Here is a 17,682-nt window from a genome sequence, read left to right on the forward strand (position 1 = left end):
GTCTTCTCCTGGTGCTCCCCGTGTATTCTCCTGATGCTCTTTGTGCCTTGTCCTGGTGCTCTTTGTGCCTTGTCCTGGTGCTCTTTGTGTCTTCTCCTGGTGCTCCCTGTGCCTTCTCTGGGTGCCACCTGTGCCTTTCCCTGGTGCCCCTTGTGTCTTCTCCTGTTGCTCCCTGTGCCTTCTCCTGTTGCTCCCTGTGCCTTCTCCTGGTGCTCCCGGTGTCTTCTGATGCTCCTTGTGTCTTCTCCTGGTGCTTCCTCTGTCTTATCCTGGTGCTCCTTGAGTATGTTCCGTGATGCTCCTGTGTCTTCTCCTAGCGCTTCCAGGGTTAAACTAAACTTCCTTCTGGGAAAGCATAAAGCAGAAACATGGTAGAACCAGCCCCGACGTCATCCAGTGCACTCAGGACCCGAGCCCTAGGTACTGCTGCCCGAAGGCACGTCCACCCCCCCCCCCCCCCCCCCCATAATCCCGCAGACACGCGGGGCCCCCATGGACGCACCCGGTGGCCTCTTTGGCTCAGACCTGAGCTGACCCCGTTATCAGGCTCTGCAGAGCACTAGAGACGTGTGACCTTTGGCACCAGTCGGCCCAGCGCCAGGGCTGCTGCCCCCAGTCGGCGACCTATGCCCTCTGCAGTCCTTGGCATTAGTAGCAAGGAGGCGGGGTGAGGAGCCCCCGCCGGCAGTGTGCAGGGCGCACGCAGGGGTGTATGGAGCATGCAGGGGTGTATGGAGCACGCAGGGGTGTATGGAGCATGCAGGGGTGTATGGAGCATGCAGGGGTACAGGGCGCACGCAGCGGTGTATGGAGCATGCAGTGGTGTATGGAGCACGCAGGGGTGTATGGAGCACGCAGGGGTGTATGGAGCACGCAGGGGTGTATGGAGCACGCAGGGGTGTATGGAGCACGCAGGGGTATATGGAGCACGCAGGGGTGCAGTGAGCACGCAGGGGTCTATGGCGCACGCAGGGGTGCATGGAGCACCCAGGGGTGCATGGAGCACGCAGGGGTGTATGGAGCACGCAGGGGTGCAGTGAGCACGCAGGGGTCTATGGCGCACGCAGGGGTGCATGGAGCACCCAGGGGTGCATGGAGCACGCAGGGGTGTATGGAGCACGCAGGGGTGTATGGAGCATGCAGGGGTGTATGGAGCACGCAGGGGTGCAGGGCGCACGCAGGGGTGTATGGAGCACGCAGGGGTGTATGGAGTACGCAAGGGTGTATGGAGCACGCAGGGGTGTATGGAGCACGCAGGGGGTGTATAGAGTACGCAAGGGTGTATGGAGCACGCAGGGGTGTATGGAGCACGCAGGGGTGCAGGGAGCACGCAGGGGTGTATGGAGCATGCAGGGGTGTATGGAGCACGCAGGGGTATATGGAGCACGCAGGGGTGTATGGAGCATGCAGGGGTGTATGGAGCACGCAGAGGTCTATGGCGCACGCAGGGGTGTATGGAGCACGCAGGGGTGTATGGAGCACGCAGGGGGTGTATAGAGTACGCAAGGGTGTATGGAGCACGCAGGGGTGTATGGAGCACGCAGGGGTGCAGGGAGCACGCAGGGGTGTATGGAGCATGCAGGGGTGTATGGAGCACGCAGGGGTGCAGGGCGCACGCAGGGGTGTATGGAGCACGCAGGGGTGTATGGAGTACGCAAGGGTGTATGGAGCACGCAGGGGTGTATGGAGCACGCAGGGGTGTATGGAGCACGCAGGGGGTGTATAGAGTACGCAAGGGTGTATGGAGCACGCAGCGGTGTATGGAGCACGCAGGGGTGTATGGAGCATTCAGGGGTGCAGGGCGCATGCAGGGGTGTATGGAGCATGCAGGGGTGTATGGAGCATGCATACCTGACGTATCACGCAGTTTGGTGCTTACTTTCCCTACATTCATTGTGGTCTGCCACTACCCCTCCTGCTCACCACAGTCTCTTTGAACCCTAGTCCTGCCACTTACGCATGTGGTAATCTGTTTCCATTGGTGACCCGTTGTTGGTTTAGATCTGCCGGATTCCTTCCGATCCCACCTGCAGTGAAGGGATCTAACCTGTGCTCCTCTCTCTCCCTGCAGTAACATCGGTGGGAATGCCATCAACGAAGTGGTGCGGAACTTCTGGCGCGCGGGGCGGCGGCGCGAGGAGATCACTGAGGGCGACCTGGAGCGACCACTCAAGGCCGAGATGCTATCTTCCAAAGGTACTGGTGATGTATGAGGGTCACAGGGTGCACCAGGGAGGGACTCAACCACAGACACTGACCCCAGGTCTTACCCCCAAAGGGCTGAAGCCAGCCTCAACCCCTGCGTCATCTTCTCAGAAACTGACACCAGGTCTTATTCCAAAGCCTGGAGCCAGACTCAACCCAGACGTCCGCTCCACAGGCACTGACCACAGGTTTTACCCCCAAACAACTGAACAAGACTCAACCAGACGTCAGCTCCACAGACACTGACCCCAGGTCTCAACCCCAAAGGACTGAAGCCAGACTCAGCCCAGAGGTCAGCTCCTCAGACACTGACCCCAGGTCTCAACCCCAAGGGCTGGAGTCAGACTCAACCCAGACGTCAGCTCCACAGGCACTGACCACAGGTTTTACCCCCAAACAACTGAACAAGACTCAACCAGACGTCAGCTCCACAGACACTGACCCCAGGTCTCAACCCCAAAGGACTGAAGCCAGACTCAGCCCAGAGGTCAGCTCCTCAGACACTGACCCCAGGTCTCAACCCCAAGGGCTGGAGTCAGACTCAACCCAGACGTCAGCTCCACAGGCACTGACCACAGGTTTTACCCCCAAACAACTGAACAAGACTCAACCAGACGTCAGCTCCACAGACACTGACCCCAGGTCTCAACCCCAAAGGGCTGAAGCCAGATGCAGCCCAGACGTCAGCGCCACAGACACTGACCACAGGTCTTACCCCAAAGGGCTGAAGCCAGACTCAACCCAGACATCAGCTCACAGACAATAACCAAAGGTCATAACCCCTAAGGGCTGGAGCCAGACTCAACCCAGACGTCAGCTCCACAGGCACTTACCACAGGTCTTACCCTTAAAGGGCTGAAGCCAGACTCATCTCAGACTTCAGCTCCGCAGACACTGACCCCAGGTCTCAACCCCAAAGGACTGAAGCCAGACTCAGCCCAGAGGTCAGCTCCTCAGACACTGACCCCAGGTCTCAACCCCAAGGGCTGGAGTCAGACTCAACCCAGACGTCAGCTCCACAGGCACTGACCACAGGTCTTACCCCAAAGGGCTGAAGCCAGACTCAACCCAGACGCCAGCTCACAGACAATAACCAAAGGTCATAACCCCTAAGGGCTGTAGCCAGACTCATCGTAGATGTCAGCTCCACAGACACACACTGACCCCAGGTCTTACCCCAAAGGGCTGAAACCAACTCAAACCAGGACATCAGCTCCACAGACACTGACCCCAGGTCTTACCCCAAAGGGCTGAAACCAACTCAAACCAGGACATCAGCTCCACAGACACTGACCCCAGGTCTTACCCCAAAGGGATGAAGCCAGACTCAACCCAGACGTCAGCTCCACAGACAATAACCAAAGGTCATATCCCCAAAGGGCTGTAGCCAGACTCATCCTAGACGTCAGCTCCACAGACACTGACCCCAGGTCTTACCTCAAAGGGCTGAAGCCAGATGCAACCCAGACGTCAGCGCCACAGACACTGACCACAGGTCTTACCCCAAAGGGCTGGAGCCAGACTCAACCCAGACATCAGTTCCACAGACACTGACCCCAGGTCTTACCCTAAAGGGCTGAAGCCAGGCTCAACCCAGCTGTCAGCTCCACAGACAATAACCAAAGGTCATACCCCCAAAGGGCTGTAGCCAGACTCATCCTAGACGTCAAATTACCGAAAATGCATGTTTTTTATCCCCCTACATCTCCATGGCCATTTACCGGCCGGTAAATGGCCAAAATCTCCCACCTACATCTGGCCCTAAATCCTGACTTTACTCCGGAGACCAGACTTAGAGACTAAACCCTGGCTTTACTCCGGAGACCAGACTTAGAAACTAAATCCTGGCTTTACTCCGGAGACCAGACTTAGAGACTAAACCCTGGCTTAACCCCGGAGACCAGATTTAGAGACTGAACCCTGGTTTTACTCCGGAGACCAGACTTAGAGACTTAGCCCTGGCTTTACTCCGGAGACCAGACTTAGACTCTGAACCCTGGCTTTACACCGGAGACCAGACTTAGACTTTGAACCCTGGCTTTACTCCTGAATCCAGACGTAGAGATTAACGCCTGTCTTTACACCTGAATCCAGACTTAGAGTCTGAACCCTGGCTTTACTCCTGAATCCAGACTTAGAGACTAAACCCTGGCTTTACTCCTGAATCCAGACTTAGAGTCAGAACCCTGGCTTTACTCGGGAGAGCAGACTTAGAGACAAAACCCTGGCTTTACTACTGAATCCAGACTTAGAGTCAGAACCCTGGCTTTACTCCTGAATCTAGACTTAGAGTCTGAACCCTGACTTTACTCATGAATCCAGACTTAAGTCTGAACCCTGGACTTTACTCCTGAATCCAGACTTAGAGTCTGAACCCAGACTTTACTCTGGAGACCAGACTTAAGAGACAAAACCCTGGCTTTACTCGGGAGAGCAGACTTAGAGACAAAACCCTGGCTTTACTACTGAATCCAGACTTAGAGTCTGAACTCAGACTTTACTCTGGAGACCAGACTTAAGAGACAAAACCCTGGCTTTACTCGGGAGAGCAGACTTAGAGGCAAAACCCTGGCTTTACTCGGGAGAGCAGACTTAGAGACAAAACCCTGGCTTTACTACTGAATCCAGACTTAGAGTCTGAACCCTGGCTTTACTCTGGAGACCAGACTTAGAGACTAAATCCCGGCTTTACTCCAGAGACCAGACTTAGAGTCTGAACCCTGGCTTTACTCCGTAGACCAGACATAGAGTCTGAACCCTGTCTTTACTCCTGAATCCAGACGTAGAGACTAACGCCTGTCTTTACACCTGAATCCAGACTTAGAGTCTGAACCCTGGCTTTACTCCTGAATCCAGACTTAGAGACTAAACCCTGGCTTTACTCCTGAATCAAGACTTAGAGTCAGAACCCTGGCTTTACTCGGGAGAGCAGACTTAGAGACAAAACCCTGGCTTTACTACTGAATCCAGACTTAGAGTCAGAACCCTGGCTTTACTCCTGAATCTAGACTTAGAGTCTGAACCCTGACTTTACTCATGAATCCAGACTTAAGTCTGAACCCTGGACTTTACTCCTGAATCCAGACTTAGAGTCTGAACCCAGACTTTACTCTGGAGACCAGACTTAAGAGACAAAACCCTGGCTTTACTCGGGAGAGCAGACTTAGAGACAAAACCCTGGCTTTACTACTGAATCCAGACTTAGAGTCTGAACTCAGACTTTACTCTGGAGACCAGACTTAAGAGACAAAACCCTGGCTTTACTCGGGAGAGCAGACTTAGAGACAAAACCCTGGCTTTACTCGGGAGAGCAGACTTAGAGACAAAACCCTGGCTTTACTACTGAATCCAGACTTAGAGTCTGAACTCTGACTTTACTCTGGAGACCAGACTTAAGAGACAAAACCCTGGCTTTACTCGGGAGAGCAGACTTAGAGACAAAACCCCGGCTTTACTACTAAATCCAGACTTAGAGTCTGAACCCTGGCTTTACTCTGGAGACCAGACTTAGAGACTAAATCCCGGCTTTACTCCAGAGACCAGACTTAGAGTCTGAACCCTGGCTTTACTTCGTAGACCAGACATAGAGTCTGAACCCTGGCTTTACTCCTGAATCCAGACTTAGAGTCTCAACCCTGGTTTTACTCCTGAATCCTGACTTAGACTCTGAACCCTGACTTTACTCCGGAGAGCAGTCTTAAGAGACTAAACCCTGGCTTTACTCTTGAATCCAGACTTAGAGTCTGAACCCTGGCTTTACTCCTGAATCCAGACGTAGAGACTAACACCTGTCTTTACACCTGAATCCAGACTTAGAGTCTGAACCCTGGCTTTACTCCTGAATCCAGACTTAGACTCTGAACCCTGGCTTTACACTGGAGACTAGACTTAGAAACTAAACCCTGGCTTTACTCCAGAGACCAGACTTAGAGTCTGAACCCTGGCTTTACTCCTGAATCCAGACTTAGACTCTGAACCCTGGCTCTACACTGGAGACTAGACTTAGAGTCTGAACCCTGGCTTTACTCCTGAATCCAGACGTAGAGACTAACGCCTGTCTTTACACCTGAATCCAGACTTAGAGTCTGAACCCTGGCTTTACTCCTGAATCCATACTTAGAGACTAAACCCTGGCTTTACTCCTGAATCTAGACTTAGACTCTGAACCCCGACTTTACTCCGGAGAGCAGTCTTAAGAGACTAAACCCTGGTTTTACTCTTGAATCCAGACTTAGAGTCTGAACCCTGGCTTTACTCCGGAGAGCAGTCTTAAGAGACTAAACCCTGGCTTTACTCTTGAATCCAGACTTAGAGTCTCAACCCTGGTTTTACTCTTGAATCCTGACTTAGACTCTGAACCCTCACTTTCCTCCGGAGAGCAGTCTTAAGAGACTAAACCCTGGCTTTACTCTTGAATCCAGACTTAGACTCTGAACCCTGACTTTACTCCGGAGAGAAGTCTTAAGAGACTAAACCCTGGTTTTACTCTTGAATCCAGACTTAGATTCTGAACCCTGTCTTTACTCCTGAATCCAGACGTAGAGACTAACACCTGTCTTTACACCTGAATCAAGACTTAGAGTCTGAACCCTGGCTTTACTCCTGAATCCAGACTTAGAGACTAAACCCTGGCTTTACTCCTGAATCCAGACTTAGAGTCAGAACCCTGGCTTTACTCGGGAGAGCAGACTTAGAGTCTGAACCCTGGCTTTACTCCTGAATCCAGACTTAGACTCTGAACCCTGGCTCTACACTGGAGACTAGACTTAGAGTCTGAACCCTGGCTTTACTCCTGAATCCAGACGTAGAGACTAACGCCTGTCTTTACCCCTGAATCCAGACTTAGAGACTGAACCCTGGCTTTACTCCTGAATCCAGACTTAGAGACTAAACCCTGGCTTTACTCCTGAATCTAGACTTAGACTCTGAACCCTGACTTTACTCCGGAGAGCAGTCTTAAGAGACTGAACCCTGGTTTTACTCTTGAATCCAGACTTAGAGTCTGAACCCTGGCTTTACTCCTGAATCCAGACGTAGAGACTAACGCCTGTCTTTACCCCTGAATCCAGACTTAGAGACTGAACCCTGGCTTTACTCCTGAATCCAGACTTAGAGACTAAACCCTGGCTTTACTCCTGAATCTAGACTTAGACTGTGAACCCTGACTTTACTCCGGAGAGCAGTCTTAAGAGACTGAACCCTGGTTTTACTCTTGAATCCAGACTTAGAGTCTGAACCCTGGCTTTACTCCGGAGAGCAGTCTTAAGAGACTAAACCCTGGCTTTACTCTTGAATCCAGACTTAGAGTCTGAACCCTGGCTTTATTCCGGAGACCAGACTTAGAGACTACACCCTGACTTTACTCTGGAGACCAGACTTAAGAGACCAACCCCTGGCTTTACTTCCGAACCCAGACTTACGTAGGGACTGAACCCAGGCCCTCCCCCTAGAGGCACTGAATACAGACTTCACCCTCACATATCTAGATCCCAGGCTTCCCCCCACATCCCCTAGGGATAAAGCCCAGACTTCAGTTTCACAGACCCCGATTCCGGGCTATACTCCTGAACCCAGACTTACGTAGGGACTGAGCCCAGGCTCTACACCCAATCTAATTAAATCCAGACTTCACACAGCCTGATCCAGAATGTTAATATCCAAGAAGTGCAGTCTGGGACAGCGCTCACAATCACATTGAGAAACGCACCATATCTTGCACAGCTTCACTGAGGAAAGCACATTATAGAAAGACACAGACGCAGAGGGAGATTTATCAATATTTCACGCACCGTAGTCGGATATTGTGCTGCGCTGCGCTGCGCTGTGTGATAGGGAAAGGGCAGGGATGCACCATATCTTGCACAGGTGCGAACTCTGACAGTTCACAGCTGCATGGAGGAAAGCACAATATAGAAAGACACAGATGCAGGGGTAGATTTATCATTATTTCATGCAGCGCAGTAAGATATCTTGCTGTGCTGCATGATAGGGAAAGGGCATTAATGCGCCATATTTAACATTATACTAACCCTGGGCGTAGGACTATGGTACGCTTGCGGAGCGTGCGTATTTTGTGCAACTACTCGCTACGCGAATTGCACGTAGCACTGTGCAAAAACGTGTAGCGGGCATTTTTTGCTTGCTTGCGGTCCTCAACGTCAAGTTGGCGACCACGAGCGAGCAAAATCATCATCCCGGCGAGACTTTTTCCTCGTTCGCGATCAGCAACATCAAGTTGCCAAACGCGGGCGTGGAAATTATACGTCCCGGTGAGATTCTCAACACGGGGAGGTCAGGTTTCTCATTGCGAGTGGTCGGGTATGCTCACGACCGCTCGCGATGAGAAATCACCAGTCCGCGTTCAGAAAGCTGCCGCTCGAGATTACAAATCTACTCAAGCGGCAGAAAACGATCACTTTCACTGTGCAAAATGCCGTTTGCAATGATTTCACAGTGCGGACAAGCATCTGGCTCTGTGCAATCAGTGCGAACAGCATTTTCCCTACCGCACTACGCAGTTAGCGTAGCTACGCGTAGCTTGCGTAGTGTGATGTGCACTTCACGTAGCTACGCGCAGTGCTACTATGCGAACTACGCCCAGGGTTACATTATACAGCACATCCATGTCCTTTCCTTGAACTGGCGCACAATGTGCTGCCTTGCTTGCTTGCGGTCCTCAACGTCAAGTTGGCGACCACGAGCGAGCAAAATCATCATCCCGGCGAGACTTTTTCCTCGTTCGCGATCAGCAACATCAAGTTGCCGATCGCGAGTGTGGAAATTATACGTCCCGGTGAGATTCTCAACACGGGGAGGTCAGGTTTCTCATTGCGAGCCTGGGAATGTGTTAAAATCTCACCCCTCCCCAGGGCAGGCATAACGGGGAGAAATATTATTATTTCACCTCTTCCTACGTGTAAAAAAGGAGGAAAAGGCCGCTATGGATTGTTTTTGTGCAGGGAGGTACCCCTTCCTGCACCAAAATCTCCCTTAGCCCTCAGAGCAACTCTAAATGTAGCAGCCAGGACGGTCACTGGAGTTAAGAAATACAAACACATCTCTTCTGCTCTCGGAGAACTTAAATGGCTCCTAATCGAAATGTGCGCCCGATTCAGAACCGCCTGCCTCACACACAAAGCCCTGCATAATGGTAAGCCAGCATACCTAGCCTCCAAAGTCATCTAAGCCGGTCAGACAAGGAACCTCAGGAGTACCAACACGCTACTTCTCATTCCTCCAAAAACTCGCAAACAAAAAGCCTTATCGCACTCCTTCTCTGGAAACGCGCCCAAAATTTGGAACTCCATCCCAGTCCATATCAGGACTAACCCATCCTTTTCAAAATTCAAAAACCAGCTCAAAGACGTATTTCTCAACAGACCTCGTCTGAACGGATAGCTCACGCTCAACATGGAATCTCGCACATTGAAACATACATTCATCTCGATTAGAAGGCCCCCACTTCACCTACCTCCTGTCTCACTCCTTTGTCACCCCTCCCTGAACTGGATTCGTCACGAGTCAATATGCTTATTACTATTACTTTCTATGTTTGAACTAGGTTTTTACTGTTATTTTTTGTGTTGACTGCATTATGATACTTGATGTAACCCTCGGGTCTTGCTAGTGCTATATAAAACTCTTAAATAAATAAATAAAAACAATCCTGCCTACAACACAGGTGCCCTCACACCATGGTGCAAGGGTGCCTGCATTGGCACTCGGCTGCTGACAGGGCGCCAGCGCAGGGGGAAAGGACAGGAATGCACTGTATTCAGGTCCGGGCTGGCCATAGCGGGAACTGGGCATTTCCCCATCGGGCCGCTAGGGTGGGGGCCGATTTTGGGCTCCTCAGGCCTTTTTGTTACAGGGCCGTTTTTGCAGCATAGCTGCAAAATCAGCCCCTGTAACAAGATCGGCCGAAACCGGCCCTGGCAAACAGCTCAGCCGCTCCCAGGGGGCCGGTTGAGCTCTTTGCCATGGCCAGTTTTGGTTCCCAGTCCGGCCCTGACTGTATTGGATAAGTACAGTGCATTCAAGTTCAACTTCAAGTTCCAAAATTTGTATAGCGCACTACTCACCCAGAGGGTCTCAAGGCGCTTGAGGGAGGGTGGTGATTTACTTATCGAATATCCAGGTTTTTAGTTGCTTTCTGAAAGAGAGGTGGTTCTGAGTGAGGCGGAGGTGGGCGGGGAGGGAATTCCAGGTTTTAGCCGCTAGGTAGGAGAAGGATCTTCCCCCCATGGTGGATCTGTGGATGCGCGGAATAGCGGCGAGGGCTTGATTGGATGATCGTAGTTGGCGGGAGGGGGTGTAGAAGGATAGGCGCGTGTTGAGGCATTCCGGTCCCAGGTCGTAGAGGGCTTTGTGTGCGTGGGTGAGGAGACGGAACGTTATTCTCTTGTTGACAGGGAGCCAATGGAGGTCTTTCAGGTGGTCGGAGATGTGAGCTTGCCGAGGGATGTTTATTCCTGCCCTTTCACTTTGGCATAGGACAGCGCACCAAGGTGACTTACTGCGCTGCCCTACACCGAAACCCCATAAATGAGGCCCTGGGTCCCACTGTGAAGGCATGGCTGGGTTCCTCCCTGCAGATGGGTGATTGAGTGACTGCATCTGCCTGCAAGTGATGCCTGAGGGTCTCTGGGACTTCCATGCCCCTCTCCCAAGGGATGCTCTCAGGAGACACACTGACTGGGAACCCTCTCTGTGTGCCCTACAGTCAGTGCCCTCCCTGCTGGCTGCCCTTCTTTTCAGCTCAAACTTACGTCTGTAATATGAGGCAAAAGAAAGGACATCCTCGTTTTCATTGGACCATCAGTCACCGCCAGTGCATGTACGGTGGGGTGGTGAGGCGGGGGCATGGTGGGGCCGGTGGGGGAGGGGGAAGTCGATAGACAATGAGGGAAAATAAAATTTAAAAAAAGAAACATACTTACTTGCGCCTGGCGATGAGGCGAGCAGAAGGTAAGTGGTTTTCTTTTTTTTTGTATTTTCACTCATCGTTGTCTGTCGACTACCTACACCGCCTGCCATGCCCCCGTCCCTCGCTCCACTGCTCTTACCTGCACCGCTGTGACTGTGGACCACTCCCACGCAGAGGAGTGCACACCTTTTGGGATATCCTGCGCACTTTGAGCATCCATGCAACCCTTATTACTCAGGCATCTACGACCCCTTCTGTAGAAGCAAGGTGCCCTGGGGGCACAAAAAGCAGGCAGATATGCACCCCCGGGGCAACTAGACCGCTGCTAGTGTGCAGAGATAAGGGGAGGTACTCGTTTGAGGACAAAAATTGCATTTAAAAAAATGAAAATGGAGGCATGAAGGGTGCACGGATTGCATGAGTTGCCCTGGGTGCTTTTTGTAACCCTGGGCGTAGGACTACGCTACGCTGGCGGAGCGTGCGTAGTTTGTGCTACTACGCGCTACGTGAATTGCACATAGCACTGTGCAAAAAGCTGTAGCGTAGCGGGCATTTTTTTGCTTGCAGTCCTCAACGTCAAGTTGGCGACCGCGAGCGAGCCAAATCAACATCCCGGCGAGACTTTTTACTTGTTCGCGATCGGCAACATCAAGTTGCCAATCGCGAGCGTGGAAAATATACCTCCCAGCGAGATTCTCAAAGCAGGGAGGTCAGGTGTCTCATTGCGATTGGTCGCGTATGCTCACGACCCCTCGAGATGAGAAACTACTAGTCCACGCTGAGAAAGCTGCTGCTCGAGTACAAATCTACTCGAGCGGCAGAAAGCAACCGCTTGCACTGTGCAAGATCCCGTTTGCAATGATTGCACAGTGTGGACAAGCATCCGGCACTGTGCAATCAGTGCAAATAGCATTTTTCCTACCGCACTACGCAGTTCGCCTAGCTATGCGTAGCTCGCGTAGTGCGAAGTGCACTTCGCGTAGCTATGCGTAGCACTACTATGCAAACTACGCCCAGGGTTAGCTTTTGCTGCCAGCTATGTCTAGGCCCCCCAAGCGCCCCCTAGTGACCCTGTCTTGTCTTTTCACCCTCTCTGCAGGCGAGGAGTTTGCCCAGAGCCGCCTCCAGGCCTCAGGCCTCATTGATGCCCTGGTGCCCTTCCTGCCCCTGGAGTACCGGCACGTGAAGCTGTGCGCGCGGGACGCCTTCGTGGCGCGTGGGCTCCCCTACACCGAGGCCGCATTGGACCAGGTGGCACAGATGATGGTCTTCGTGCCCAAAGAGGAGAAGCTCTTCTCAGCCAGCGGCTGCAAGTCTGTCTCCCAGAGGATCAGCTACCTGTGACGGAGCCGAGGGGCCCCTGTGGGCCACTGCAGGCACAGACTTACAGAGAACTTTAGCATGAGAGGTTTTTGAGTCCATGGGGACCACTGCAAAGACGCTGTGACTCAACACCTAGGATGGTCCAAGAATAAGGGCCCCTAGGGGCCACAACAGAAACAGTGTCACATGAGAGGTATCAGGGCCCCTGGGGACCACTGCAAAGACTCGGTGACACACCATCTAGGATGGTCCAAGAAGAAGGGCCCCTGGGGGCCACAACAGAAACAGTGTCACATGTGAGGTATAAGTGCACCTGGGACCACTACAAAGACTCTGTGACACCCCACCTAGGATGGTCCGAGAAGAAGGGCCCCTGGGGGCCACTGCAAGAGAGACTTACAGAGAACTCTGGTTAGCATGAGATGTAAAAGGACCCCTGGGGGCCACTGCAAAGACACTGTTACAGAGTATAGAGGGAGTTGGGGGGCTGGGGGCTCGTTTCAAAGACAGTCTGAGAGATAATAGCGCTCCTGGGGCCACTGCAGACTGTTACAAAGAACATTGTTTAGACATAGATGTACAACTGCCCCCCGGGACCCCTGCAAATCACTGTTGCACAGCACCTAGGGTGGTCCAAGATGAAGGCCCCTGGGGGCCACTGCAACACACTGTTACACAGCACTAGGGTGGTCCAAGATGAAGGCCCTTGGGGGCCACTGCAAATCACTGTTTCACAGCACCTAGGGTGGTCCAAGATGAAGGCCCCTGGGGCCACTACAAATCACTGTTGCACAGCACCTAGGGTGGTCCAAGATGAAGGCCCCTGGGGGCCACTGCAACACACTGTTACACAGCACTAGGGGGGTCCAAGCTGAAGGCCCCTGGGGGCCACTGCAAATCACTGTTTCACAGCACCTAGGGTGGTCCAAGATGAAGGCCCCTGGGGCCACTGCAAATCACTGTTGCACAGCACCTAGGGTGGTCCAAGATGAAGGCCCCTGGGGGCCACTGCAAATCACTGTTTCACAGCACCTAGGGTTGTCCAAGATGAAGGCCCCTGGGGGCCACTGCAACACACTGTTACACAGCACTAGGGTGGTCCAAGATGAAGGCCCTTGGGGGCCACTGCAAATCACTGTTTCACAGCACCTAGGGGGGTCCAAGATGAAGGCCCCTGGGGGCCACTGCAAATCACTGTTGCACAGCACCTAGGGTGGTCCAAGATGAAGGCCCCTGGGGCCACTGCAACACACTGTTACACAGCACTAGGGTGGTCCGAGGTGATGGGCCCCTGGGGGCCACTGGAAAACATTGTTACACAGGACTAGGGTGGTCCAAGGTGAAGGGCCCCTGGGGTCCCCTACAAAACACTTACACAGCACCTAGGGTGGTCCATGGTGAAGGGCCCCTGGGGGCCACTGCAAAACACTGTTACACAACACCTAGGGGGGGTGCAAGGTGAAGGGCCCCTGGGGTCCCCTACAAAACACTTACACAGCACCTAGGGTCGTCCATGGTGAAGGGCCCCTGGGGCCACTGCAAAGCACTGTTACACAACACCTAGGTAGTCCAAGGTGAAGGGGCCCTGGGGTCCCTACACTTACACAGCACCTAGGGTCGTCCATGGCGAAGGGCCCCTGGGGGCCACTGCAAAACACTGTTACACAGCACCTACGGAGTCCAGGGTGAAGGGCCCCTGGGGGCCACTGTAAAACACTGTTACACAACACCTAGGGGGGTCCAAGGTGAAGGGCCCCTGGGGTCCCCTACAAAACACTTACACCGCACCTAGGGGGGTCCAAGGTGAAGGTTCCCTGGGAGCCACTGCAGGTACAGTATGAAGGACAACGGTGGTTCGGCTGAAAGGTAGAGGGGACCCCGGGGTCACTGCAAAGACCGTGTTACAGACATATAAGGGGCCACTACAGGAGTGCAGCGAATGAGGAGCTTGGTTACTGCAGGAGGTGTAAGGGCTTCCGGGGCCACATCAATGAGTGTTGAACAGCGGGTTGAAGCGAAGAGCCTCTACAAAGTCTGTCTAAAAGATTAAAGGACTCCTGGGGGCCCTACAGAAAGACTCTTACACATCACAGAGGGGGCCCCTAAGAAAAAAAACCCTGACCCCTGCTGCACGCAAGAGGGATTGTTACACTACACTGAGGATACCTCCATGAGGCGAAACACGCACAGTGCGCTTGACTCTGGGTGGGGCCAGTGACCACACTGCTGCAGGCGATTGGTGGATCTTTCAGCCTATAAAGAAGCAGAGACAAGGAAAAGGAGCCTTGCATACAGTAGCTGGCCAGACCTAAATCTTTCAGAACAGACCAGGCTTAAAACTCGCAATCAGAGACCAGACCCATATCCCACAGTGACACCAGAACAAAAACTCATAGCCACAGGCTGGGCCTAAAACTCATAGCCATAGGCCGGGCCTAAAACTCATAGCCACATGCCGGGCCTAAAACTCATAGCCATAGGCCGGGCCTAAAACTCATAGCCACATGCCGGGCCTAATAATCATAGCCATAGGCCGGGCCTAAAACTCATAGCCACAGGCCTGGCCTAAAACTCATAGCCGCAGGCCGGGCCTAAAACTCATATCCGCAGGCCGGGCTTAAAACTCACAGCCACAGGCCGGGATTAAAACTCATAGCCACAGGCCGGGCCTAAAACTTATAGCCATGGGCCGGGCCTAAAACTCATAGCCACATGCCGGGCCTAAAACTCATAGCCATAGGCCGGGCCTAAAACTCATAGCCATAGGCCGGGCCTAAAACTCATAGCCACAGGCTGGGCCTAAAACTCATAGCCATAGGCCGGGCCTAAAACTCATAGCCACATGCCGGGCCTAAAACTTATAGCCATAGGCCGGGCCTAAATCTCATAGCCACAATCCGGGCCTAAAACTCATATCCGCAGGCCGGGCCTAAAACTCATAGCCATAGGCCGGGCCTAAAACTCATAGCCATTGGCCGGGACTAAAACGTACAAGGACAGCTGCCAAGTAGTTCATGGTCTCAAAAGGACGTGAAAGAGCACACCTACATCTCACAGTGACAGACCAGGCCTAACCTTCACAGTGAAAGACCAGAGGAAACCCTCACAATGACAGACCAGGCCAAACCCTCACAGTGAAAGACCAGAGGAAACCCTCACAGTGACAGACCATGCCTAACCCTCTCAGTTAAAGACCAGACGAAACCTTCACAGTGACAGGCCAGATGAAACTCTCACAGTGACAGAACAGGCCTAACCCTCACAGTGAAAGACCAGGTCTAACCCTCACAGTGACAGACCAGGACTAACCTTCACAGTGGCTGACCAGGCCTAACCCTCACAGTAACAGACCAGGCCTAACAGTGACAGACCAGGCCTAACCCTCACAGTGACAGACCAGGCCTAGCCCTCACAGTAACAGACCAGGCCTAACAGTGACAGACCAGGCCTAACCCTCACAGTGAAAGACTAGATGAAACCCTCACAGTGAAAGACCAGACAAAACCCTCACAGTGACAGGCCAGGCCTAACCCTCACAGTAGCAGACCAGGCCTAACAGTGACAGACCAGGCCTAACCCTCACAGTGACAGACCAGGCCTAACCCTCACAGTGAAAGACCAGAGGAAACCCTCACAGTGAAAGACCAGACGAAACCCTCACAGTGACAGACCAGGCCTAACCCTCACAGTGACAGACCAAGCCTACCCCTCACAGTGACAGACCAGGCCTAACCCTCACAGTGACTGGCCAGGCCTAACGCTAACTGTAACAGGCCAGGCCTAACCTTCACAGTGAAAGACCAGGCCTAACCCTCACAGTGAAAGAACAGACAAAACCCTCACAGTGACCGACCAGGCCTAACCCTCACAGTGACAGACCAGGCCTAACCCTCACAGTAAAAGAACAGACAAACCCTCACAGTGACCGACCAGGCCTAACCCTCACAGTGACAGACCAGGCCTAACCCTCACAGTGAAATACCAGACGAAACCTTCACAGTGACAGACCAGGCCTAACCCTGACAGTGACAGGTCAGGCCTAACCCTCACAGTGACAGACCAGACATACCCTCAAAGTGACAGACCAGGCCTAACCCTCACAGTGAAAGGCCAGATGAAACCCTCACAGTGACAGGCCAGGCCTAACCCTCACAGTGACAGAGCAGGCCTAAGCCTCACAGGAACGGACCAGACCTAACATTCACAGTGGTAGACCAGCACTCACCCTCAAAGTGAAAGACCAGTCCTAACCCTCACAGTGACAGACCAGGCCTAACCCTCACAGTGACAGACAAGGCCTAACCCTCACAGTGACAGACCAGGCCTAACCCTCACAGTGACAGTCCAGATCTAACCTTCAGAGTGGCAGACCAGCCCTCACCCACACAGAGACAGACCAGGCCTAACCCTCACAGTGAAAGTCCAGACCTAACCCTCGCAGTGACAGACCAGGTCTAACGCTTGCAGTGACAGGCTAAGTGTTACCTTCACAGTGACAGACCCGATCTAACCCTGTAAGCGAGAGGCTGAGTGCTACCCTCACAGTGGTGACACACGGCCCTAGGATAAACAAGCCTCGGGTAACTAGATAAAGCAACTTTAGCTTTACTTGCTAAAAAGCATGTAGCAAGTTAATAAAAGTGAGCTTTGAAGTATATATCAGGAAATGAGAGAGGTGATAATTTTGGGGTCCCCCCTAAACTAGTGGGAGGACCAAGCAGATGCCTTGAACATAAAGAGCATATCATGTTGAACGATTTGGTGGTGGTCCCATCCTCTCAGGACCACCCCAAGCAGGAGGATGGGACCACCACTGAATCGTTCAGCATGATGTGCTCTTTGTGTTCAAGGCATCTGCTTGGTTCTCTCCCTGGGTTAGTGAGGACACCAAAATCATCACCTCTCTCACTGCTTTCTTTTCAATATCACTTTTGAGAGATTACTATTTGCATTTTAGGTGTAAAGATAGAGTTGCTTGTTGTTTTACCAAAGGTAATGCAGGTTTCTGTTTTATTAATTGGGATGAGGCAGAATTCCCGCCTGCACGCACCTGTCTGTCTCACTCAGCACAGACGCCTGTGCCAGCTTGCATGCCTGTGCTCACCACAGATCACCTTTACAGGCTCCATGCCCTGGCTGAGCACAGACCATATAGCCTGTATGTCTGTATTCATCACTGGCCACCTTTACCAGGTTCTATGTCTCCGCTCATTACAGACCACCTTTAC

The 17,682-nt window shown here is 52.8% G+C and overlaps 1 protein-coding gene across 2 annotated transcripts in view; it reads left to right on the forward strand.

Annotated features, from left to right (window-relative positions):
• The window catches only part of LOC147740877 (torsin-3A-like), a 58,174-nt gene extending 40,984 nt beyond the window's left edge, over positions 1 to 17,190 (forward strand). The window contains exons 5-7 of one of the 2 annotated variants that reach the window (XR_015307476.1): positions 2,072 to 2,196; positions 12,231 to 14,028; positions 14,200 to 17,190. Coding sequence is in view for 1 of the 2 variants with exons in the window: in XM_086952179.1 (XP_086808305.1) it covers positions 2,072 to 2,196; positions 12,231 to 12,475 (370 nt within the window). In the remaining variant the exon portion in view is untranslated. Of the gene's footprint in view, positions 1 to 2,071; positions 2,197 to 12,230 lie in introns of both variants that reach the window. The other variant, XM_086952179.1, reaches the window with a different exon arrangement.
• The last annotated feature ends 492 nt before the right edge of the window (positions 17,191 to 17,682 follow it).

Source organism: Lissotriton vulgaris, chromosome 1_1 (genome assembly GCF_964263255.1).
Source record: "Lissotriton vulgaris chromosome 1_1, aLisVul1.2, whole genome shotgun sequence".
Lineage (NCBI taxonomy): Eukaryota > Metazoa > Chordata > Amphibia > Caudata > Salamandridae > Lissotriton > Lissotriton vulgaris.